At 42.1% G+C, this 26,252-nt stretch overlaps 2 protein-coding genes across 2 annotated transcripts; both read right to left on the reverse strand.

Moving 5' to 3' along the window:
• Positions 1-9: 9 nt before the first annotated feature.
• Positions 10-19,203, reverse strand: LOC147021903 (olfactory receptor 52N2-like). The gene is made up of 3 exons (XM_085892323.1): positions 18,796-19,203; positions 7,419-7,482; positions 10-2,293 (listed from the first exon to the last, which is right to left on the reverse strand). The coding sequence occupies exons 2-3, from the start codon at positions 7,478-7,480 to the stop codon at positions 1,303-1,305; spliced, it is 1,053 nt and encodes a 350-aa protein (XP_085748449.1). The 5' UTR covers positions 7,481-7,482; positions 18,796-19,203; the 3' UTR covers positions 10-1,302.
• LOC147021904 (uncharacterized) lies at positions 15,336-26,252 on the reverse strand. The gene is made up of 3 exons (XM_085890470.1): positions 26,136-26,252; positions 21,017-22,005; positions 15,336-17,505 (listed from the first exon to the last, which is right to left on the reverse strand). The coding sequence occupies exons 2-3, from the start codon at positions 21,998-22,000 to the stop codon at positions 16,255-16,257; spliced, it is 2,235 nt and encodes a 744-aa protein (XP_085746596.1). The 5' UTR covers positions 22,001-22,005; positions 26,136-26,252; the 3' UTR covers positions 15,336-16,254.

A 26,252-nucleotide genomic window follows, 5' to 3' on the forward strand; every position in this document is an offset into this window, starting at 1 on the left:
CACCTCTTTCAGCTTTTTTCATGATATCTGCAAGCGAACCACTCCGTACACAAACTTTGTAAAGTTATTTGATTCATTCATTCAGGTATTTCCCTCAAAACAGTTTCTGTGATTGTTCTCTCGAAATCTGTGGAGACATCTTTCCAGTGTTTGTTCCTCATTGTTTTCAGAAACTTGTGTAATTGGTTTGTGATTTCCAGCTTATATCAATCTGACGTGTTTAATACAAGTCTAATGGATTTCTAGAAATGTTTTTTCTTTTGGTTTCAATTTAATGGTTAAAACTCATAACACATCATCTGATCAACAATAAACCTGCATCTTCATCTGTTCTGAATCATTATGGAGTCGATATTGAGTTATTGTTTTTCTGAACCACTGTTGTGATCCATATTCGTCACAATATCTAATTGTACTGGTGCAGGTATAGCATCGCTCCGGTTAATGTTGTTTTGCTTTAACTAGCTTGATCAAGTTGGGAACGAAGCTGAAATATGTCACAATATTCTACTTTGAATTCGCGACATTGCGACATCCGATTTTGAGTCGTACACCAAGTAAACTACTTTGAGTTGCAATGTAAACAGTTTCTCTTGGCGGTTTCGCTCTTTCTTCCTCAATTTTCACTCTCACAACAGTGTACACACACAGTTTCACCTTCAGTGTCATCCATGGATGAAGAGGCAGATGAACATGGACAAATCCTTCATCCCCATAGCTCCACCACTAAAAACACACTTCACCACGATCTCTGCGAGTATACATGTTATTTATACTTTATGTTAAAATAACGTTTAAATATAGACACGTACCTTAACTTATATTGTGTTTTGTTGGAGAAATTATTCCCGAGTTAAGTCCCAATGAATGTATCTCGCCTTTCTACACGGGTTCCAAGAGCAAAAAATGGATTTTCTTTCAGTCGTTTCATATTAAGTCACGATTTCCAGTAACACAACATCGACGTTAACCCGAGCCGAATTGCACTTCATTAATGACTCCAATTATTCCCACCTGGTTTTTTTTTATTCATTTCGTTCGTAAAAGGATAAATTTAATAAGGAATCAACCACAAAAACAACCACCAAAAAGCATCCACCAGAAATAGACTTGCAATATGTTCATAGAAAGTAAATTATTTTGCTGTTTCATAGTTTTGAAACTTATCTTTCAAAGGTTCAGGCAAAGAAACAAAATATGTTTAATTGAGCAAGGTTTGTGTGGTAACAATGAAGATGTGAATTTTCTTCAACAGATGCACAATTAAGATACCTCTAAACAGATGAATGTGAATTAGGATAATCAGACCAGGAGATGATTTTTATTCCGAAAGATTCGAACATTTGTGAATCGCACAAGGCTGCGGCGGATCTCTGCTGTTCGCATTCCATAGATAATTGGATTGGCGAGAGGCTGCAGTAAATAGAACATGGAATCGCTCAGATGTACAAAAGACTGTGGGAAATTGCTCCGAGTCGACATACGCATGGAGATCACAGCAAAAACAATCGAGAAAATAGAGAATGAAAGTACCAAACAGTGAGTGATGCATGTGTGCAGGGCTTTCTTGCTCCCCACAGCACGTGATCCAGAACACAGACATTCATACAAGATGAGGGGGTACGTGACAATGACTACTATGATTAGAATGACATTTGTCAGAAAAGTATTTACAATTCCATATAAACTGTTAATGGTGAAATCTTCACATGAAAGTTTAGCCACAGCCATGTGAACACAACCCACCTTGTGAATCTCTGGATATTTGCAAATTGTTCGTCCAATCAATAACACAAGGAAAATACCAGCACGTAAAAACGAACAGCAAACAGTGGAAAAGATCACTTTGTGAGCTCTGCTGTTGGTGAGCAGGACATTGTACCGAAGAGGGTGACAGACTGCCAGGTAGCGGTCTATGGCCATTACGCTCAGTATGTAAGATTGCATTATCCCATATAATGCAACAAAGAAGAGTTGAATAAAACAGGCATGTTTTGTAATTATGGTATTTACATGTATGCTGTACATCAGTCGAGGCAACACTGTTGTACAACCAACAATATCCATTATCAACAAATGAGCGAGGAAGATGTAGACAGGTTTGTGAAGCTGTTTTTCACAGAGAATGATCAAGATGAGAATGAGGTTAAGTGCGATAGTGATGACGTAGATGAGGAATACACCACCAAAAGCCCATGGCCTGATGCTTGCAGGCTCGTTGAAGATCGAAGCGAGGATGAACACGTTGGGTGGCAATGATTGATTTCCTTCAAACATTTGTCCTCCATCAATCCTGCACCCCGTGATAAAATGGCCGATTGCAACAACTAACACATAATGAAACGTGTTTCAGCTTTCACTTTACAAATATTTACAAAATATTTATATTTATGGACTTTAAATTTCCTATTAAATATTTTCTTCTTCAACCATAGTTTTTCTGAACATCCAAATAATTTATTTTCATCACGATGATTATTAATGTCAATAACAAAATAAACTATTGACTTCAATAGATGACATTGTCCTTACCTCGAATGTTGTTCGATCATGCTGTTTATGAACGTTAATATATAGATTGTGGAAGAGAGTTTATAATTCACCACCAACATCAGATATCACCAGGGAGGGTCATTGTGAAGACATGTATTCCCTTTGGTGATTTTCAAATTGTCAACCATCAGGGACATGAACAATGTCCCAAGGTGCAGTGAATGAAGGAAACTTTCGATATTTTTGAAAATTCGACAATTGTGAAAGATATTTGCTTTCATCTTTATTAAATTTTACAATTGGTTCACTTCTGTCTTTCTCCATAAATTTTTGTGGTTCTTTATTCAAATGAAGTTCAAAGTCCGTCATATAAATACTGTTGTTCTCTTTAATTATTACATCAATCTCATTGGAAAGTGTTTTGTAAATGTTGAACATCAACTCCCTTCTGATGAAACTCCCAAAATCCACAATCACTGCTCACCTCTCCTCATCACCTCTGCCAGCGAAGGTGAAGGAGATTATGTTTTCACCCCTTTCTGTTTGTTACTTGCAAAATCGAAGATTTTTCAAGTATATTGGTTGGTCGATTTTGTCATTCTTTCTGTTTTTCTGTGTGTCTATCTGTTTGTCTGTCTGTCTGTCTTTGTTTGTTTGTCTGTCTGTCTGTCTGTTTGTCTGTCTATCTGTTTGTTTGTCTGTCTGTTTGTCGCCCACAAGTCACAATTTTAAACCGATCTTCAAGAAACTTCACCACATGGTAGAGTTTTTCATCAGGAATAAGCTTGTTGTTTTTGAGGTCAAAAGGTCAACATAGACCATGGGTCAACAACTTTGGTGAGCTTTCTAAAATCCTCAATTTTCATCCGACTGACTTGAAATTTGAAGAGGATTTATATTTCAGGCCACTGAATTCAACCAACGAATTATTTTTAAGGTCAACATGGACCAAAAGGTCAACATACACCCAAGGTCAACAACGTTGGTGAGATTTCTAATATCCTCAATTTTCATCCGATTCAATTGAAATTTGAAGATAATTTATATTTCAGGTCAGTGAATTCAACCAGCCAATTATTTTAGCAGTCCACATTCGCCAAAAGGTCAACATAGGCCGATTTTCTAAAATTGTCAATTTTCATCCGATTCACTTGAAATTTGAAGAGACGTTGCATATTTGGACATTGAATTCAACCAAAAATTATTTTTGAGGTCAAATTTGTTTTATGGATTTTGCAAGTATTGTGCTCTGCAGGACGACTTCTTCTGGTTTGTCCGTTTGTTTGTTTGCTTTGTTTGTTTGTTTGTTTGTGTGCAAGATATCTCAAAAATTTTGAACAGATCCAGATGAAATTTTGTGGACAAGTTGGGTGTGTGACAGGGACTGACTGATTAGATTTTGGTGAAGATCCGGATCCGGATCCAACTACTCGAATTTTTAAAGTGATTCTTCACGATTAAGAGATTGGGCCAAAAATTACATATCGCACGATATCCCAAAAACTGGTGGACGGATTCGAATGAAATTTAGTGGAGACATTGGGTGCGTGACAAGAAAGAACCGATTCAATTTTGGTGATGATCTGGATCTCGATACGACATTGATTTAATTTGTCAAGTGATTATTCACCATTGAAAGATCGGGCTAAACTAATATAGAGCATGATATCTCAAAAAGTTGTGGACGGATTCAGACGATACTTGGTGTACAGTTTGTGTGTGTGTCGCTCGGCCGAATTGATTCGATTTTGGTGAAGATCTGAATCCGGATCTGGATACGTAAATTATTTAATTTTCAAAGTGATTCTTCACCATTGAGGGATAGGGCCAAAAACAATATAGTCCTGCATAGGTTGATATTTGAAAATGAATTGGGCCAGATATGTTATAATGGATTAGGCATTATGTGGCAGAGGTGTGCACTCTTCCAAATGCCCTTCGAGTTTGTTCATTTTTGTCCCCACCTGTGGAACCAACTTCCCCATTCTCTTCAGCCTCAATTTTCTCTCCAACTCTTCAAGACATCTGTTCACCACCATCTCAAATCATCCATCCAAAATCCCATCCATCGCCCATCCAAAATCATGATCTTTTCTAACGCCTTTAAGCCTCCACCCACAAGTCCTCCTCTTCCCATATTTATACTTTTCCTTCCTGAGAGAATGCTTCTGCATCCATCTTGTCCACTCCATGTGTCCTCCCCTTCCTCTCATTCCTCCACACACTCATTGCTTTGTGCAAGTCTCCCTTTATTTTGCCCTTTATCTCAACCATTAGTATCTTCCCCCTCTCTGCATGCTGTTCCCTTTGTCCTGTTGCTCATCCATGAGGGTTGACTGTATACAAAAAAATCACTCAATGGACAGAACAGAGATGTGTTACCTTGATGAGCCATAATAAGCGTGAAAATAATCTGTAGCTAACCTTTTCATCTGCTTGGTGACAGCATTTGACTTTGGTATATTTGCACTGTGAAGTCTCCTTCTGGGGCTGCATGAATGACGGTAACCTCAAGGCATTCATGGTGGTTGGATCATCTTTATTTTAACTCCCGAATACTAAAAATGGTAAGACCTCATGATAGTGATTGGTGTGGTAGCAGGAAATCTGTCAACGTGCAGATGGCACTTGTTTTCATGTCGTGCGGCAATGGCCATGATGGGGCTCAAATTGATGTCCTCACCAATCACAGTTATGGGTGTATCATTAACCTCTATAAAAAAGCTGTGAGGTTTCAAAGTCACCAATTGGATGGGATAGCGATGTGATGTCCTGACGAGCTTAAAAAGGGTGAAACTAATTCATCACTTTGATTTTCATCTTCTTGGTGACAGCATTTGAGTTTGGCATCTTTGCAATGTGTGAGGCCCTTCTACAGTGGCGGTCATGGCATCATCAGGATGATATTGTCACAGTATTCTTCGAGGCTGGAGAACAGCTGAATCTTCTTCATTGTAACTCCCAACTGCAAAAAAGGGTGATGCCTCCTGATGGTGATTGGTGGGGTGGAAGACAATCTGTCCATGTGGGAGATGGCACTTCTTGTTTCCAGATCGTGCAGCAATATCTGTGATGGGCCTTGAATTTGTGTCCTCATCAATTACAGTTCAGAGTGTATCATTAAGCTGTCTATAAAAACAATGTATTGTTACATAGAAGGGGGTGGGGTGGAGGTGCATCGCTAGTCCATGGTAATTTCACTGTGGACCGTGCAATTCTATTAGGTTAGATTGCCATGTGACAGGGACCTGTCAGAGTAAGTCATGTTATTACACATGATGCGAAAGAGGCAGCACATGTAATTTATCATCAGGATAGTCAGGGTAAAATTGTATGCATATACACTTCTTTGCAAGTGGGGCCAGGTGAGGACTTGCGATCAAAAAGGCACATGCATCACACGCTCCAAAAAGGCTGATCACGTTCTCTCAGGCTGACCACGGTCTCTCAGACTGATCATGGTCTATCAATCTGATGTGTGTGAGCTATGGTGGCGTTATGCACTGTTGGGCCTGGAAGCAGGGAAAGACAATTGGTTTTATTGGGGCCACCGGGAGGGCGGGACAGCCTGGAGGACTCTGCCTAGAAAGACAGAGAGGGGCTGAGAGAAAGGGCACACCAAAGCTCCTGGTGTGCGCGTTGGCTTAAATGTGAAGAAGTCCCTGAAGAGAGTATGAGGAAGAAGCGCCTTGAGAGACAGAGAGAGTCATGAGGGCTGGTGCTGGCCGCATGTCCCAATGGAGTGGAACATTTTGGGGACAAAGAAGGTCGCTTTCTGCTTTCTCTATTTTGTCTCGTCTTTGTTTGCGTTTTTTTATCACTGGCTTACTTTGTTGGCTCACTTCTTTGCAGGATTACTTCATCATCTGCACAATTCATCATTGGATCACTTCATCGCTGGCCCTGTTTTGGCTTTGCTCAAGAATGGCAGCTCTCTGAAATGTGGAAAGTGTTCCTGACCTCCACCATCACACTGCAATCCACGCATCGGCAAAGGAAAGTCCTCACCTGCATTATTATATTGTTGCACAAGTGTGATCTGTGGGGCCTTATGTTGGTTAGGTTTTATTCATTTCTCAACCTTGTACATAAGTTTACATATTCAATCCTCCCTCTTTGTGTCTTTTGTCTTGCTTGGTTTGTTCTGAACTGCTTGTCCCATTCACCTTTCCCCCCATATTCATTCTGAAATTTTGAAGTTTCCTAAAATTCGGTCAACCGAAATGGTCGACATTGGCCAATAGGCCAATTTGAGCCAAATTTTCTAAAATCCTCAAATTTCATTCAATTGATTTGAAACTTGAACAGGATTTGCATATCAGGTCCTGGGTGTGCTCTGGCTTTCAAAAGGAATTAGCCACTGTGGCTTATCCAGGTTTAGAATGATTAGCCACAGGAGAAAGAAAATAGCCACATATTTTATTCAAAAGTTTTTTTTTTTCAGCAATATGAAATAATAAGTTAATTTTCAGGTGGATGTGTGAGTTTGATGGGTGAGGTTGGTTGAATGAACAACCATCAGGCTCGGTGGTGATTGTGAGGGATGGTGGTGGTGGTGGTGGTGGTGATGGTGTGTGTGTGTGTGTGTGTGTGTGTGTGTGTGTGTGTGTGTGTGTGTGTGTGTGTGTGTGTGTGTGTGTGTGTGTGTGTGTGTGTGTGTGTGTGTGTGTGTGTGTGTGTGTGTGTGTGTGTGGAGGGGGGGGTATGGTCGTTGTGTCTTTCATAGGTGGGGGATGGGGGTAATGGGGGATGGGGGTGGTTGTGGACCAGGATTGGACCAACCTCATGCCAGTCAAACTCCCTCATACAACCAATCTCACCCATCAACTTCACTCATCCAACCAACCAAATTCACACATCAAACTCAATCATCCAAACAAACTCGTCCTACGACAGGTACTTCGACTGATTGTGTCAAAACTCACCTGGCAACCACTGACCCAACGAAGCATGTTGCGCCGAGTTGCGCCGAATCATGCCAAATCATTCCTGAAAACAAAAAAAATTAAAATACAATTTTGCAATGAGAATCATGGGAATCATGCGTAATTTCGGTCAATTTTTTTCACTAGAAACTAGTTTAAAAACTACTAAATTTAGTATATATAAGCTTGTATCGAAATCACGCGTAAATCCCAGAATCAAATCATTCAAAATGGCGGCCGTCTCAACAAAGGTTGAATTCTGTGCTAAAATCACCCAAAATTCGTCTAAAACTGGTAATAAAAAAAAAACACTATAACATAGATTCGCCACAGTGGCTAATTGGTGGTTTAAAATTTTAGCCACAGGTAAGGGGGATTCGCTCTGTGGCGACGTGGCGAGCAGCAGCGCACACCCAGTGGTCAATGAAGTCAACCACCAATTATTGGTAAGGTCATCAGGCCATAAGGTCAACTCAAAATAGGCCCAATTTAAAATTCTTTCTAAAATTGTCAATTTTCATCCGATTGACTTGAAATTTGAAGACCATGTGCATATTCGGTCGATTAATTCAATCACTGATTAATATCAAGCTCAATGGAGATCAAAAAGTCAACATAGGCCAAGTTTATAAAATCCTCAATTTTCAACCAATTGACGTAAAATTTGAAGATAATTTATTTTTCAGGTTGCTGAATTCAACTACCAATTAATTTTAAGGTCAAAAGGTCAACACAGGTCTCATTTCTGAAATTGATTAATAGGGCCAAAAATTAAATATATCACTATATCTCAAAAAGTTGTGGACGAGTTGTGACAAAACAAGGTCAGGTCAGGGATGGGAGCATGTGCCAGAACAGCGCGTTGCTGCGTCCACTTTCCGCCGGTACTCCAGGGGCCTCCGTCTGGCCTTCCCCCAGGCAGATGCCAGACCCATCCCCATCTCCTTGAGATGCTGGTCAACCTGCAGCAACCACGAGGAACATGGTCGGCCCATTGGCCTCCTCCACTCACGAGACTCCCTCGCTGAGAGAATCTGGTGAGCAGGATCAGCGTCAGCAAAACGAGCCACATGTCCATACAGCCACAACTGATGCTCATGGACCATGCAGGTAACAAATCTCGTCCGAGTCTCTCTCAGCAAATGCTCGTTGGACACAAAATCTGACCAGCGTTAGCCAAGGATTCTCCGAAGAGACCTGGTACCAAAGGAATAAAGTCTCCGTCTCAGATCCTTGGTCAGAGTCCAAGTCTCACATCCATAGAGCAAGACTGGAAGCACCAAGAACCTGAAGACTCAGACTTTCGTCCTCCCGCACAGGTACCGGCAGCGCCACACCCCATGATACAGTGAATCCATGACTCCACAGGCCCGACCCCGACGTCGATTGACCTCTGACTCACAGCCAGCAGAGACATGAATATCACTGCCAAGGTCAGTGAATCTCTCCACGACCTCAACATCCTCACCACAAACAGGCACAGACAGGACAGCAGCATCCAAGATGTCATTGAAAGCCTGGATCTTAGTTTTGACCCAAGAAACCCGTAATCCCAGGAGCTCCGAGTCCTCATTCAGTACCTCGAGGGCCCCCAAAAGGATCTCTAAATTCTACGCAAAGATGACTGCATCATCTGCGAAATCAAGGTCCGAGATCTTGCCATTCCCAAACGATGCACCGCAGCTTGATCTCTCCGACATTGTCCCTAGAATCCAGTCCATACAAGTGCTGAAAAGTGTGGGGGCCAGTACACACCCCTGACGAACTCCAGTAACAACTGGAAATAAGTCAGAGATGGCACCACCACACTTCACAGCACTCTCAGTAACAGAGTAGAGTTCAGACATCGGATCGATCAGTTTTGGCGGCACCCCACGAAGACCAAGAATCCTCGAGAGGGCATCCCGATTCACTGAATCAAACGCTTTACAGAGATCAACATAGGCTGCAAGCAGCCCCTGCCGAAACTCTCGTCTGCATTCGGTGAGGACACGAAGAGAAAGGATACAGTCAATCGTTCACCTCTTTGGTGTAAAGCCTGACTGCTCTGGACGCTGGTGCTCAAGCAGATGGTGGCAAACCCTATCAAGAATTATCCGAGCAAAGACCTTGCCCAGCACTGAGAGCAGCATCACCCCTCGGTAGTTGTTCCAGTCTTGGGGATCACCCTTCCCTTTCCAGAGAGGGACATCAAGGCCCCTCTTCCATTCAGTTGGGATGATACCTGTGTTCCAGGCAGATCACAAAACTGCATGCAACGACACGAGTGCAGCATTTCCACCAGCCTTGAGAACTTCGGCATGGATGCCACAGATCCCTGGAGCTTTACCCCATTTCAACTGGTTCACCGCAGCCCTTGTTTCCACAAGAGAAGGTGGACCACAGTTGATTCGAGGGTCAGCAACAGGGATTATAACACCCTTAACGTCCAACTCGATAGCTGAGGGATCAGCCTGGTACAACCACTCAAAGTAACTGGCCCAGCGGGCCTTCACTTCAGACTCCTCTGTCAAGAGCCGACCACTCTCTGCTCGAACTGCAGTGCTCTGAGGGATGGGCTTGGATGAACGCAATGCGCGAATTCCCCTGTAAGCGGGACGAGAATCACTTCAACACAGGTGATGATCTAGCCCTTCAAAGATTCCTCGCACATCGGCATCCTTGTTCACCCTCAGTGCACGTACAGTTTTACGCCTCAGCTCCCTGAACAGCTCAGCTCTGCCATTCAGCCTGGCCCTGCGACTCTGGTCAATGGTATCCAGTGTCCCTTGAGAGACAAATTCTTCTTTGCCCTGCAGTGAGTTCCAAGACATCCACCGGCAACATCAAGAACGATGGTCTTGAAGGTAATCCATAACTCTTCAGGACCCCCCAAAGCACCCAGACACCCCAAATGTCCACTCAGCCTGTTCGCAAACTCCTCAGCTACTCTATCATCCATGAGCTTTCCAACATCCAGCCTCGGCTGGGATGGTACCATTCTCCAGGATTTAAGGTGCAGCTTTAGAGTTGCTACAACAAGCCGTGGTCAGTATTGAGAAACTGAGCACTCCGGTAGCCCCTTCAGTTCTGGAGCATCCTCCAGCGACCGTCAATGAGGACATGGTCAATCTCCTTTGCCATACCACCAGCGTTGGAATACCAAGTCCAGCGATGAGCTTGTCGGCACTGAAACCATGAACCATGAACCAGCCACCAGTCACCTTCCTTGACTTCTTGCAAAGTCAAGGAACTTAGTGCTATTCTGGTTCATAGTTCCTGACCCCTGGGGACCAACACATGTCTCATAACGATCCCTATCAGTTCCAGTCGATGCATTGAAATCCCACAAGACGAGAAGTGTATCTCGTCTGGGGCACTGATCAACCACAGACTCCAGCGTGGCATAGAATGCGTCCTTCATGGTGAAGTCACTCGCCTCAGTCAGAGCATAGACAGAGACCAGGGAAATGACACCGAAGGAGTGACGAATCCTTAATCTCATAATATGCTCGTTGACCAGTGTTACCTCAATTATCATTGGCGTCAGCTTATTGGACACAGCAACAGCAACTCCTTGGGTATGGTAACCATCAGAGCGACCAGACCAATAGTAGGTGTAACCACCCACCATTATCTCGCCGCAATCCGGTCTCCAAACCTCAGAGAGAGCTGCAATACCGACGTCCAAACGCTTGAGCTCAGATGATAACAGAGACAGGTGATCATCCTCTCTTAGGGATAGGACATTCCAGGCACCCACCCGAAGGGACCGCCTCAGGTTAACCCAAGGAGACCGCCGTCTGGTGGACGACACCTCAGCACCACTCTGACACACTCTTCCACAATCTGACCCAGGGATGTCACCCCGTGGTTTCCCTCCTTTCATCAAAGATTGGGGGTCCCGAAGGCTTTGCCCCAATCCCGTCATATGGTGAGCTGCCCTGCGAAGGGAAGCTGCACAGGAGGTACTCCCACAGAGTGGGTTTTCAGATTTTTTTGCATTTTTGTGTTTTGCGGAATTCAGCTGAAAACAAGGTGGATGAGTTGAATAGGTAGCAATAACAAACGGATTGGATTTTCGTTTGGATCCAACCCATCAGTGGGATCCAAAACGTAAACTGTTCCACCTGGCAGATGTATGTGCTTTACCGAGTGCTATTCTACTTTGTGCTGTTTTACCAAGTTGTCACTCGATGAGTGGTTTTTTTCATGTCTTTGCTTCTTTGTTTGTTTGTGTGTAGGATATCGCAAAAAGTTGGAGACGGATTCGGATGAAACTTGGAGGACAGGTTGGGTGTGTGACCATGACGAATTGCTTCGATTTTGGTGAAGATCTGAATGCTGATGTGGATACGATAATTATTTAATTTTAAAAGTGATTATTTACCATGGAGAGATAATGCCAAAAACTATATGTCGCATGATATTTCAAAAATATATTGGGCCCAATATGTTATCGGGAATCAGGCATTGCGTGGCAGAGGTATGTGCTCCACCGAGTGCCCTTCTAGTTATTTGAATGATTCTTTACCATTGAGTGATGGGTCAAAAAGCGATATATAGCATGACATCTCAAAAAGTTAGGGACATAATCGGACAAAACGAAGTGGACATGTTGAGTATTTGACAAGGACAAATTAATTAGATTTTGAATGAGATCAGGATCCAGATACGAGAATGTTTTAATTTTTGAAGTGGTTCTTCACGGCGGATAGATGGGGCCAAAACCATATTATCGTATGATATCTCAAAAAGTTGTGGAGGAGTTATGACAAAACAAGGTGGATGAGTTGGTTCGGGGACATGAACAAGCTGATTAGATTTTGGTTGAGGTCTAGATGCAGATACAGCCTATCAGTGGGATACAAAACCTAAACTGTTCAGCCGAGCGAAGGTATGCACTCCATCAAATGCCACTTTAGTTATTATACCCCCTGTTCTTCCTGGTTTCACTCTCAGTTGTTGTTTCTCCTATTTGTAAGTTCCAACACAAATAGTAAGCTATTTTGCAAAGTTATTGGTTCTTCTTCCGGATTTTTCACTTCCAACTGTTTCTGTTGTTGTGTAACACGAGATATTAATTCCTGCACAAAGTAGCCATCTGCGCTGGGAGCACGAGACGAAAAACACAAGAATAAAATCTACAGTAAAATAATACAAGATGTTTATCTTACAGGGTTTATCTTTCATCAGAACAAAATTCTCTTTGGCTCTGATGAAGGGTGAAAGGTAGAATCTTCTTCTTCTTCTTGCATATGGCAGCTGAGCTGCCAGGGTAGCTATCATTTCTTGGACGCGCGACTGTGTCGCTGATGCAGTGCCCCTCCTCCAGAACACACTGGTACTCATTTCGTCGACCTCAGAAGGATGACAGGCTGAATCAACCCCCTGGTGTATTAATTCAGCGGCCAACAAGGCTTGAATTAAGGACCTGAGGATCCCAAGCCACCACCCTAACCACTAAGCCAACAGAATTCCTCCAAAGGCAGGACCATGGAGCTCATTTCAAATCTGTCGGTGGATTTCCACCATTTAAACTGAATTTCATCAATATCCTCGTGTTCATAAGCACTCAGTAGCTCGGTTTTGAAGTCTTCAATTGATGGGCAACTTTCACAACTTCTGAAATAACCCGCCGGCTGTGCGGGGTTACAAACTGTGCGTGCTATCACATGATGATAGCTAGGAAGTTCGGCTATCTGTGGAATTTCGGAATCAAACATGAGTTTCACATTTTGATGTATCGTACATACACATACACTGTGTGTACCACCCGAACCGGCCAGGACACACTCCGAGGGACGGAGCATGGCGAACTTCGCGAATCCAACTTTCAAGCCAGGGTTCTTCTCTTTGAATTTCTGAAACGGTTCCTTGAGATTGTTTAGTACCAGGCGCTTTTGAATTTTGTCTTTTCCAAGTTCATTCCTGACCACCACACAATCCTTTTTTCCCGGCATTATTCGGCTGACTTCATCACTTCGGTAAAATTCGGTTATGGCGGATTTCACTTTGTCAGGCAATATTTTACCCTGTTTGGGATTTGGGACTCTCGCATACCATTTTCTTTCTCTTAATTTTTGGCTTGCACAGCCATTCTTTGGGAGCAACTGAATTCACTCATCATCCCTCTGATGCTCATATTCCCAGCAAACATTGTCAGTGCACGTATTTGCTCTGAACTGCTCGAAACAACGTATTTTTATTTCAGGCTTTTGATCACCTCTGCCATGCAGTTTTCATCACATTTTGACGCTGTATTTTGTGTTTTCTCCACAGTGCTTGGTCCAGCAACTAGTTCTAATTTCTTTCGCACAGAATCTTCCACTTTACTTTGCTTTTCAGGAACGTACCCTGGGTTCTTTTCCGCCTTTCGTTTGTCGAATGGGCTTTCGCCTATCATCGTAACGACTGGTTTATTAGGTCAACTTCTGCTTCTCGCTCAAAAACCTCCTCGTCCTCATCTGTCGAAATAGATCCTGCAATGCCTTCGATAAATAGATCCTGCAATGCCTTCGATAAATAGATCCTGCAATGCCTTCGATAAATAGATCCTGCAATGCCTTCGATAAATAGATCCTGCAATGCCTTCGATCGTACCTTCTGATGATAATTTCGAACTGGTCGAAGATGATTCTTCAATATGCTCTGGTGACAACTGAGAAAGTTTTATTTCTGCACGAAGTACAAAGTCTGTCATCTTTTTTCACCTTTGAAGAAAATTTCATCAACAGATCATTTGACACATTGCGAAGATCTTTTCGTTGTTTCGTTTTATGGCAGCTGAACGGATCGCAACAGTATTTTCGGAACTCCTTTGGATCTTCAGTCGCCATGCTTACTGCAAAATATGGAAAAACTGAGATTATCCCATTTATAAATTAATTCGATGATGGTTATACAAAAAATGTACACTTAAAAATCAATACACACAATAGGCAGAATAATTTTTCGCAAATGATGTGATATATATATATATATATATATATATATATATATATATATATATATATATATATATACATCTTCTTCTTCCTCTTTCGGCTTGCTCCCGTTAGGGGTCGCCACAGCGGACCAACCATCTCCATTTCGCTCTATCCTCCACATCTTCCATTGACAATCCAACCACCCGCATGTCCGCCCTCACCGCATCCATGAACCTCTTCTTTGGCCTTCCTCTTCTCCTCCTGCCTGGCGGCTCCATCTTCAACATCCTTATCCCGATATACTCCGTTTCCCTCCTGTGCACATGTCCAAACCATCTCAATCTCACCTCTCTCACTTTGTCTCCAAACTGTCCTACCTGCGCTCTCCCTCTAATATACTCATTTCTTATCCTATCCATCCTCGTCACTCCCAACGAGAATCGCAGCATCTTTAACTCTGCCACCTCCAGCTCTGCTTCCTGTCTTTTTGTTAGCGCCACCGCCTCCAAACCATACAACATAGCTGGTCTCACTACCGTCTTGTATACTTTCCCCTTCACTCTTGCAGCTACCCTTCTGTCACAAATCACTCCTGCAACTCTTTTCCACCCACTCCATCCTGCCTGCACTCTCTTTTTCACTTCTCTCCCACACTCTCCGTTACTTTGGACAGTTGATCTCAAGTATTTAAACCAATCCACCTTCCCCACCTCAACTCCTTGCAACCGCACCATACCACCACCCTCCCTCTCATTTACGCACATGTACTCCGTCTTACTCCTACTGACTAACATTCCCCTTCTCTCCAGTGCGTACCTCCACCTCTCAAGGCTCGATTCAGCCTGCTCCCTACTCTCCCTACAGATCATGATGTCATCCGCGAACATCATAGTCCATGGAGACTCCAGTCTGATCTCATCCGTCAACCTGACCATCACCATTGCAAACAGGAAAGGGCTCAGAGTCGATCCTTGGTGCAATCCCACTTTTACCTTAAACCGTTCCGTCATTCCTACCGCACACCTCACCGCTGTCACACTGTCCTCATACATATCCTGCACGATCCTCACATACTTCTCCACCACTCCCGACTTCCTCATACAATACCACAACTCCTGTCTTGGCACCCTATCATAAGCTTTCTCTAAATCCACAAACACACAATGTAACTCTTTCTGGCCTTCCCTATACTTCTCCATCAACATTCTCAAAGCAAACATCACATCAGTGGTGCTCTTTCCTGGCATAAACCCATATTGCTGCTGACAGATCGTCACCTCTCCTCTCAACCGAGCTTCCACTACTCTTTCCCACAACTTCATGGTGTGGCTTAACAACTTTATCCCTCTGTAATTTCCACAGCTCTGCACATCACCCTTATTCTTGAAAATCGGAACCAGTACACTTAATCTCCACTCCTCCGGCATCCTCTCACTTTCCAAGACTTTATTAAACAATCTGGTTAACAACCCCACTGCCATCTCTCCTAAGCACTTCCATGCCTCCACTGGTATACCATCTGGGCCAACCGCCTTTCCACTTTTCATCTTCTTCATAGCAGTCCTCACTTCATCCTTACTGATCCACCCCACTTCCAGATTCACTATCTCCACCTCTTCCAACCTTTTCTCTCTCTCATTTTCTTCATTCATCAGCTCCTCAAAGTACTCCATCCACCTTCTCAACACACTCTCCTCGCTCGTCAGCACATTCCCATTTGCGTCCTTTATCACCCTAACCTGCAGCACATCCTTCCCAGCTCGGTCCCTCTGTCTTGACAATCGGTATAAATCCTTTTCCCCTTCTTTTGTATCCAACTTCTCATACAGCTCGTCATATGCCTTTTCCTTGGCCTTTGCCGCCTCTCTTTTTGCTTTTCGACGCCACTCCTTGTACTCCTGCCGACTTTCTTCATCTCTCTGACTATCCTACTTCTTTTTCGCCAACCCCTTCTTCCTTATACTTTCCTGTACTTCCTCATTCCACCACCAAGTCTCCTTATCTTCCTTCCTCTGTCCAGATGTCACACCAAGTACCGTCCGAGCTATCTCCCTCACAACTTCTGCTGTCGTTGCCCAATCATCCCACCCATCTTTACCACCATCCAACGCCTGTCTCACCGCCTCCCTAAATTTCACGCAACAGTCTTCCTCCTTCAGCTTCCACCATCTGGTCCTTGGTTCAGCCCTCACTCTCTTCCTCAACCTCACCTCTAAAGTCATCCTACAGACCACCAATCGATGCTGTCGAGCTACACTCTCCCCTGCCACAACCTTACAGTCACTAATCTCTTTCAGGTTGCATCTCCTACTTAAGATGTAATCCACCTGTGTGCACTTTCCTCCACTCTTGTATGTCACCCTGTGTTCCTCCTTCTTCTTGAAATACGTGTTTACAACTGCCATTTCCATTCTTTTTGCAAACTCTACCACCATTTGCCTTTCCACGTTTCTCTTGTTGAGACCGTACCTCCCCATCACCTCCTCATCCTCTTTATTCCCTTCCCCAACATGTCCATTGAAATCTGCTCCAATCACCACTCTTTCATCCTTGGATACACTCTCCACCACTTCATCTAACTCACTCCAGAAATCTTCTTTATATTCCATCTCACACCCCATATGTGGGGCATATGCACTGATGACATTCATCATCACCCCTTCAATTTCCAACTTCACACTCATCACTCGGTCAGACACCCTCCTCACCTCCAATACCCTCTTGACATGATCTTCCTTCAGGATTATCCCGACACCATTTCTCCTCCCATCCACACCATGGTAGAACAGTTTGAAACCACCTCCAATGCTCCGCGCCTTACTCCCCATCCACTTGGTCTCTTGTACACACAGTATGTCCACCTTTCTTCTCTCCATCATATCAGCCAACTCTCGCCCTTTGCCAGTCATCGTCCCAACCTTCAGAGTTCCAACTCTCACCTCCACACTTCTACCCTTCCCCCTCTCCCACTGCCTCCGGACTCGCCTTCCCCGTCTCCTTCTCCTCCTTCGCCCAGCAGTAGCACAATTTCCACTGGTACCCTGCTGACCACCGGTACCGGTGGCGGTCGTTGGTAACCCGGGCCTCGACCGATCCGGTATGGAAATTCGTTTTGTTGTCCGCATAATGATTTGGCATAGGTTTTTACGCCGGATGCCCTTCCTGACGCAACCCTGGTCGCCTCTTACGACACACAGGGATATGGTACACCTATTCTAACCGGGCATACACCGGGCCCAGTACAAATGGTACTCATTTCGCCGACCTCGGAAGGATGGCAGGCTGAGTCAACCCCCTGGTGTTTTCGACTTGGTTATTTATATATATTTATATATATATATATATATATATATATATATATATATATATATATACATACATTAATTCAGTGTCCCAAAGGGGCTTGAACTCAGGACCTCTTGGGTCCCAAGCCACTGCCCTTACCACTGCGCCAACACCAGGCTGTGATATATATATATAGATCAGAGATATATATATATATATATATATATATATATATATATATATATATATATATATATATATATATATATATATATATATATATATATATATATATATATATATATATATATATATATATATATATATATATATATATATATATATATATATATATATATATATATATATATATATATATATATATATATATATATATATATATATATATATATATATATATATATATATATATATATATATATATATAGCCTGGTGTTGGCGCAGTGGTTAGGGCAGCGGCTTGGGATCCAAGAGGTCCTGAGTTCAAGCCCCGTTGGGCCACTGAATTAATACACCAGGGGGTTGACTCAGCCTGCCATCCTTCCGAGGTTGGCGAAATGAGTACCAGTGTACTGGGCCGGTGTATACCCCGGCTAAAATAGGTGTACCATATCCCTGTGTCGTAAGAGGCGACCAGGGTTGCGTCAGGAAGGGCATCCGGCGTAAAACCTGTGCCAAATCACAATGCGGATCATACGGATGATCTGCTGTGACGACCCCTAACGGGAGCAGCCGAATGAAGAAGAAGAAGATATATATATATATATATATATATATATATATATATATATATATATATATATATATATATATATATATATATATATATATATATATATATATATATATATATATATATATATATAGTCCAGAAGAGATGATGATTGTCAATTTCAGACATAAAGTCGCCTGCAGGCAGGTGACGTCATTGGAACGATGACGACAAACGTCGCCCAATGTTGAATCAAGAATTGGTGATATGTGGACCCCGAACAATAAAACCATCATCGCACTTGAACCCATTGAGATCCCATTTTAATTTATGCGGAGGTGTTGAAGTATATGAAGGGGTATTCTCACACGAAAAAATCAGGAAAAAAATCGAAAAAATCGGGTGGGAAAGAGAGTATCTAATTTATAAACTTCCCAGCACAAAGGCTTACCTTATTCAAATTGGTCACCAGCTTTCTCTCCTTGATCACAACAGGTTCATCCCGACCTCCGCTTCCATTGTCTCAGCCCCCCTGCTGCGCTGCGCCAATTGTTGTAACCGTCAATCACCCTTCAATTAAAGTATGAAGACATCGATATACTTGAGAGAAAGCTGTTTAATTGTTCATCAAGGTATGTGCGCACGGAGTGCAGGCACGAAGTACATCAATCATCTTAAGGATGCTCGGAGGGCGCCGTCACACACACACTAGTTTGAGGCGCTTATATCACCCCATTATATACTCGGTTTTATCTTTGGACAAAGGTTTAACTCACAATTTGTCCTTTCAACCTCACCAGCTGCAAGCAGTTGGCTTATTTCATTACAAGAATGGTTAAACACAGTCGAGATAAGAGCACGTAATGGTTCCTGTTCTCACAATGCTCCTTTGAATTACTCAAGGACAATAATAATCTTTTTGCATAAACTGTTCTAATTGACCTTTTAACAAAGCAGCCAGCCAAGAGTATATTTTATCAACAAGCCTGCAAAAAACATATATAATGGCTTCTAAAAAGGCAAAGCTAATAGAAAAAGGTACGATTCTCGACAATTGCAAGTGAGCATGGTGACACCAGGAGAAGATTTTATTCCAAAAGATTCGAACATTTGTGAGCCACGTGAGGATGCGGTAGATCTGTGCTGTTCACATTCCAAATGTAATTGCATGAGCAAGGAGCTGCAGAAAAATAGAACAAGGAATCGCTCAGATGTTATAAACACTGTGAGAAATTGTTTGATGACGACATATGCATTGAAGTCACAGCAATAACAATCGAGATAATGTGAGCAGAAATCCAATGTAGTGAGTGACACGTGTGCAGGGCTTTCCTGCTCCCCTCTGAACTGCTTCCCTGAAGTGTACAACCACCTCTTTCAGCTTTTTTCATGATATCTGCAAGCGAACCACTCCGTACACAAACTTTGTAAAGTTATTTGATTCATTCATTCAGGTATTTCCCTCAAAACAGTTTCTGTGATTGTTCTCTCGAAATCTGTGGAGACATCTTTCCAGTGTTTGTTCCTCATTGTTTTCAGAAACTTGTGTAATTGGTTTGTGATTTCCAGCTTATATCAATCTGACGTGTTTAATACAAGTCTAATGGATTTCTAGAAATGTTTTTTCTTTTGGTTTCAATTTAATGGTTAAAACTCATAACACATCATCTGATCAACAATAAACCTGTGTCTTCATCTGTTCTGAATCATTATGGAGTCGATATTGAGTTGTTGTTTTTCTGAACCACTGTTGTGGTCCAAATTCGTCACAATATCTAATTGTACTGGTGCAGGTATAACGTCGCTCCGGTTAACGTTGTTTCGCTTTTACGAGCTTGATCAAGTTGGGAACGAAGCTGAAATATGTCACAATATTCTACTTTGAATTCGCGACATTGCGACATCCGATTTTGAGTCGTACACCAAGTAAACTACTTTGAGTTGCAATGTAAACAGTTTCTCTTTGCGGTTTTGCTCTTTCTTCCTCAATTCTCACTCTCGCAACAGTGTACACATACAGCTTCACCTTCAGTGTCATCCATGGATGAAGAGGCAAATGAACATGGACTTCTTCATCCCCATAGCTCCACCACTAAAAACACACTTCACCACAATCTCTGCGAGTATACATGTTATTAATATTTGATGTTAAAATAACGTTTAAATATAGACACGTCCCTTCACTTATATTGTGTTTTGTTGGAGAAATTATTCCCGAGTTAAGTCCAAATGAATGTACCTCGCCTTTCTACACGGGTTCCAAGAGCAAAAAATGGATTTTCTTTCAGTCGTTTCACATGAAGTCACGATTTCCAGGAACACAACATCGATGTTAACCCGAGCCGAATTGCACTTCATTCAAGACTCCAATTATTCCCACCTGGGTTTTTTTTTATTAATTTGGTTCGTAAAAGGATAAATTTAAGAAGGAATCAACCACAAAAAGAACCACCAAAAAGCATCCACCAGAAATAGACTTGCAGTACGTTCATAGAAATTAAATTATTTTGCTGTTTCAAGGTTTTGAAACTTATCTTTCAAAGGTTCAGGCAAAGAAACAAAATATGTTTAATTGAGCAAGGTTTGTGTGGTGACAATGAAGATGTGAATTTTCTTCAACAGATGCACAATTAAGATACCTCTAAACAGATGAATGTGAATTACGATAATCAGACCAGGAGATGATTTTTATTCCGAAAGATTCGAACATTTGTGAATCGCACAAGGCTGCGGCGGATCTCTGCTGTTCGCATTCCATAGATAATTGGATTGGCGAGAGGCTGCAGTAAATAGAACATGGAATCGCTCAGATGTATAAAAGATTGTTGGAAATTGCTCCCAGTCGACATACGCATGGAGATCATAGCAAAAACACACGAGAACATATAGAATGAAAGTACCGAACAGTGAGTGATACATGTGTGCAGGGCTTTCTTGCTCCCCACAGCACGTGATCCAGAACATAGACATTCATACAAGATGAGGGTGTACGTGACAATGACGACTATGATTAGAATGACATTTGTCAGAAAAGTATGTACAATCCCATATAAACTGTTAATGGTGAAATTTTCACATGAAAGTTTAGCCACAGTCATGTGAACACAACCCACCTTGTGAATCTCTGGATATTTGCAAAATGTTCGTCCCATCAATAACACAAGGAAAATACCACAAAGTACGAACGACCAGCAAACGGTGGAAAAGATCACTTTGTGAGCTCTGCTGTTGGTGAGCAGGATATTGTACCGAAGAGGGTGACAGACTGCCAGGTAGCGGTCTATGGCCATTATGCTCAGTATGTAAGATTGCATTGTCCCGTATAATGCAAGAAAGAAGAGTTGAATAAAACAGGCATGTTTTGTAATCATGGTATTTTCATGTATGTTGTACATCAGTCGAGGCAATACTGTTGTACAACCAACAATATTCATGATCAACAAATGAGTGAGGAAGGTGTAGACAGGTTTGTGAAGCTGTTTTTCACAGAGAATGATCAAGATGAGAATGAGGTTAAGTGCGATAGTGATGACGTAGATGAGGAATACACCACCAAAAGCCCATGGCCTCATGCTTCCGGGCTCGTTGAAGATCGATGCGAGGATGAACACGTTGGGTGGCAATGATTGATTTCCTTCAAACATTTTGTCCTCCATCGATCCTGCACCCCGTGATAAAATGGCCGATTGCACGAACTAACACATAATGAAACATGTTTCAGCTTTCACTTTACAAATATTTACAAAATATTTATATTTGTGGCCTTCAAACGTCCTATTAAATACTTTCTTCTTCAACCATAGTATTTATGAACATTCAAATAATTTATTTTCATCACGATGATTATTAATGTCAATAACAAAATAAACTATTGACTTCAATAGATGACATTGTCCTTACCTCGAATGTTGTTCGATCATGCTGTTTACGAACGTTAATATATAGATTGTGGAAGAGAGTTTATAATTCACCACCAACATCAGATATCACCAGGGAGGGTCATTGTGAAGACCTGTATTCCCTTTGGTGATTTTCAAATTGTCAACCATCAGGGACATGAACAATGTCCCAAGGTGCAGTGAATGAAGGAAACTTCCCATATTTTTGAAAATTGGACAATTGTGAAAGATATTTGCTTTCATCTTTATTAAATTTTACAAATGATTCACCTCTGTATTTCTCCATATATTTTTGTGGTTCTTTATGCAAATGAAGTTCAAAGTCCGTCATTTAAATACTGTTGTTCTCTTTAATTATTACATCAATCTCATTGGAAAGTGTTTTGTAAATGTTGAACATCAACTCCCTTCTGATGAAACTCCCAAAATCCACAATCATTGCTCACCTCTCCTCATTACCTCTGCCAGCGAAGATGATGGAGATTATGTTTTTACCCCTTTCTGTTTGTTTGTTACTTGCAAAATCAAATATTTTTCAAGTACTGTATATTGTTTAGTCGATTTTGTTATTACCTTCGCATTCTGCGAAAGGTTATGTTTTGGTCGGCGTGTATTTATTTATTTATTTATTTATTTATTTGTAATCTTGTGATTCGTATAACTCAAAAAGTATTAAACCGAATTGCATGAAATTTGGTGGGATGATTGGTTATTAGCCAGGAAGCATTCGCTTAGATTTTGGGATCGTTCGGGTCAAAGGTCAAGGTCAAGGTCACGAAAAGGTCAAAATCGTCTTTTTACGATAACACGGTCAATTTTTATTCCATTTGCATGCAACTAACGCCAAAATGTTCAGAATTCAATGCCTCATCTTGTGATATGCAATATGACACAATGACGCCCATACTCTTGTTACTGGTTAGGGGTCAAAGGTCAGGGGGGTCACGACCTTGAAAAATATGCGGTTTTTGTCATAACGCGGTCAATTCTTGTCCGCTTTACATCAACCCAGCACCAAAATGTTCAGAATTTAATGCCCAATCTCGTGACACAATGACGTCATAACACATGTCACCGGTTGGGGTAAAATGTCGGGGGGGGTCACGCCCTTGAAAAATATGCGGTTTTCGGCATAACTCAGTCAATTCTTATTCGATTTGCATGAAACCAGCATCAAACGAGATTACCTTCTCTTGTTGAAACGTTGTATTCACCGAGCTTGTGAGTGAAGACTCGCCAAAACGACGTGAGTTGATTGTTGTTTAGTCCGTAGCCCCCGAAAGTCGGGGGGGGGGTCATATGACATTATAGATATGTGGTTTGTGTCATAGACCATTCATATGAAACCAGTTCCCCACACTCATACCAAGAACAAAAAAAGTAGTGGCGGCGAAGGTATGCGCTCTATGAGTGCCCGTTCTAGTTCTGTCTGTTTTTCTGTCTCTCTGTTTGTCTGTCTGTCTGTTTGTTCCTTACGAAATCTTTAGATTTCATAAGTATATTGATGACTTCCATCCTCTGTTTGTGTGTGTGTGTGTGTGTGTGTGTGTGTGTGTGTGTCTGTGTGTGTGTGTGTGTGTGTGTGTGTGTGTGTGTGTGTGTGTGTGTGTGTGTGTGTGTGTGTGTGTGTGTGTGTGTGTGTGTGTGTGTGCGCGTGTGTGTGTGTGTCTGTGTGTTAGTTTTTCGGCATGATAACTCGAGAGCGGAAGAAGCGACCAATGTCAAATTTCACCACGTGATTCAGGAGGGTGATGCCTAACGCAGGTTAGATTTTGGTCAAAATCGGTCAAAGGTCAAGGTCACGCTCATGTGGTGCAGCGCGCTCTAGCAGACGCGTCGTTGAGTCACGTAAAGGTTTTGCTTGTGCGCGCTGATGGTGTTTTTGATAAAGATGGTGTTTAAAAGTTATTTTTTATCTCAATAAAGGATATCCTCGCATGCCTAACTCGCTAAGCCATCGGATTATGTAAAGATTGTTGGTGGATGGCCGAATATTACGGTTTTGTGACTTTGATAAAATAATATAAAATAATTGCGAGGAGAAATAGAGATTTTTGCTTCTGTCGACGTTACGATTTTTGATGGTTTGATGCAGAATCATCGTAGACATTTCTGGTTTGCGTCGCTACCTTCTCTGGAGACAGCTTTTATTAGACAAGGTCAGAGTTGTAACACACGTCAAGTTGTAACACACGTCAAGTTGACGATTTCGTAAGTACCAGTCTATGACTGCTTGTTACTTATGAAATCTAAAGATTTCGTAAGTATATTGATGACTTCCGTCGTGTGTGTGTGTGTGTGTGTGTGTGTGTGTGTGTGTGTGTGTGTGTGTGTGTGTGTGTGTGTGTGTGTGTGTGTGTGTGTGTGTGTGTGTGTGTGTGTGTGTGTGTGTGTGTGTGTGTGTGTGTGTGTGTGTGTGTGTAAGCACGATAACGCGAGAACGGAAGAAGCTACCAATGTCAAATTACACCACGTGATTCAGGAGCGTGATGGCTCGCGCTCTTTAGATTTTGGTAAAAATCGGTCAAAGGTCAAGGTCACAGTGAGGTCAAACATAATTCCGTTCATTCATGTGGAGAAATGGAGTATTTTTGCTTCGGTCGACGTTACGAGTTCGTTTTAACTCTGATCGCAATTCTGTTTTCACTTTTGGTAATGGCTCCGTATGCTTTATACTCGGTTGTCGAAATTCTGGTAAAAATCGAATGTTTTATGAGATTTATGTCGGGTGTCGTATCTGAGGTATTATGAACTGAAGATTATGCTAATGAGGGGGATTGCAACACACGTCATTACGCGCTCGTTTGGTCATGTCTATCATCTCAGTCGAGATGACCGTATAATAAGTCTCGAAGTCCGTCCGTCTGTCCCTGCACAATCAAACCGAGTGGAGACAAATAACCAACAGTGGAATGGATAGAGGTCGATGAGACATGCACAACGATATAATTTTAAAGGTCGTCCAAGGTCGAGGTCAACGTCACGAGGCTGTCAAAGTTGCGAAAATCGTCGATTTCAAATCGTATCTCCTCCCTCATTTATCAAGAGAGATCAAATGTTATTAGTGATTCAGATACAATGGACTATTATCTAGAACAACACGAGCCATTTATTTGAAATTTGCTCTCGTTCCGATTTTATAGCCCTTCAAACTTCGTTCTGATTCCCCGTATGAGTCGTTCATAAAGTACGTACATACAAAAATAAAAGTATTAAATTAAGAACCGGAACTCTCCGAGACAAATATCACATTTGAAGCTTTTTTCAGATTTAACTAAAACAATGGAACACAAGTTTATATGCACACTTACTTTCACTTATGATATTAACATTGTTTTGAATGTCAATTTGTACTTTTATTTTCATAAATGACGTGCTGTGATATTAAAAGAAAAAGGTAAATTACACCGCTAGGGGCTGCATCGTCATGGCTTACAAACATCGGTTCATAAAGAACTGCTGGCTTTGCAAGCGATTGGCGATGTATGAGGGGCGTGGTTTGTTTCAAGCCCGTGTACGGGCTGCGTACAGGGGTGGGTGGGTGGTACGACGGCTGCGTACAGGGGTGGGTGGGTGGTACGACGGCTGCGTACAGGGGTGGGTGGGTGGTACGACGGCTGCATACATACTGTATGAAAGTGGTACCAAACAGTACCACTTTCAAACAGAATGAAAGTATCAAACAGTGAGTGATACATGTGTTCAGGGCTTTCTTGCTCCCCTCTGAACGTTGTCCAGAACACAGACATTCATACAAGATGAGGGTGTAAGTGACAATGACTACTATGATTAGAATGACATTTGTCAGAAAAGTCTGTACAATCCCATATAAACTGTTAATGGTGAAATCTTCACATGAAAGTTTAGCCACAGCCATGTGAACACAACCCACCTTGTGAATCTCTGGATATTTGCAAATTGTTCGTCCCATCAATAACACAAGGAAAATACCAGCAAGTACAAACGACCAGCAAACGGTGGAAAGGATCACTTTGTGAGCTCTGATGTT

Source organism: Eptatretus burgeri, chromosome 8 (assembly GCF_056783735.1).
Source record: "Eptatretus burgeri isolate ZD-2024b chromosome 8, Ebu_testis_v1, whole genome shotgun sequence".
Classification (NCBI taxonomy): Eukaryota; Metazoa; Chordata; class Myxini; order Myxiniformes; family Myxinidae; genus Eptatretus; species Eptatretus burgeri.

Bases quoted from the DNA above. Each gene is read 5' to 3' on its own strand.
- LOC147021903 (XM_085892323.1), bottom strand. From the start codon at position 7,480: ATGATTTGGCATGATTCGGCGCAACTCGGCGCAACATGCTTCGTTGGG. The intron at 2,294-7,418 runs GTGAGTTTTGAC...CACGGGGTGCAG, and splicing joins GTTGGGTCAGTGGTTGCCAG to GATTGATGGAGGACAAATGT.
- LOC147021904 (XM_085890470.1), bottom strand. From the start codon at position 22,000: ATGGAGGACAAAATGTTTGAAGGAAATCAATCATTGCCACCCAACGTG. The intron at 17,506-21,016 runs TGATTATCGTAA...GTCGTAAGAGGC, and splicing joins ATAAAAATCATCTCCTGGTC to GACCAGGGTTGCGTCAGGAA.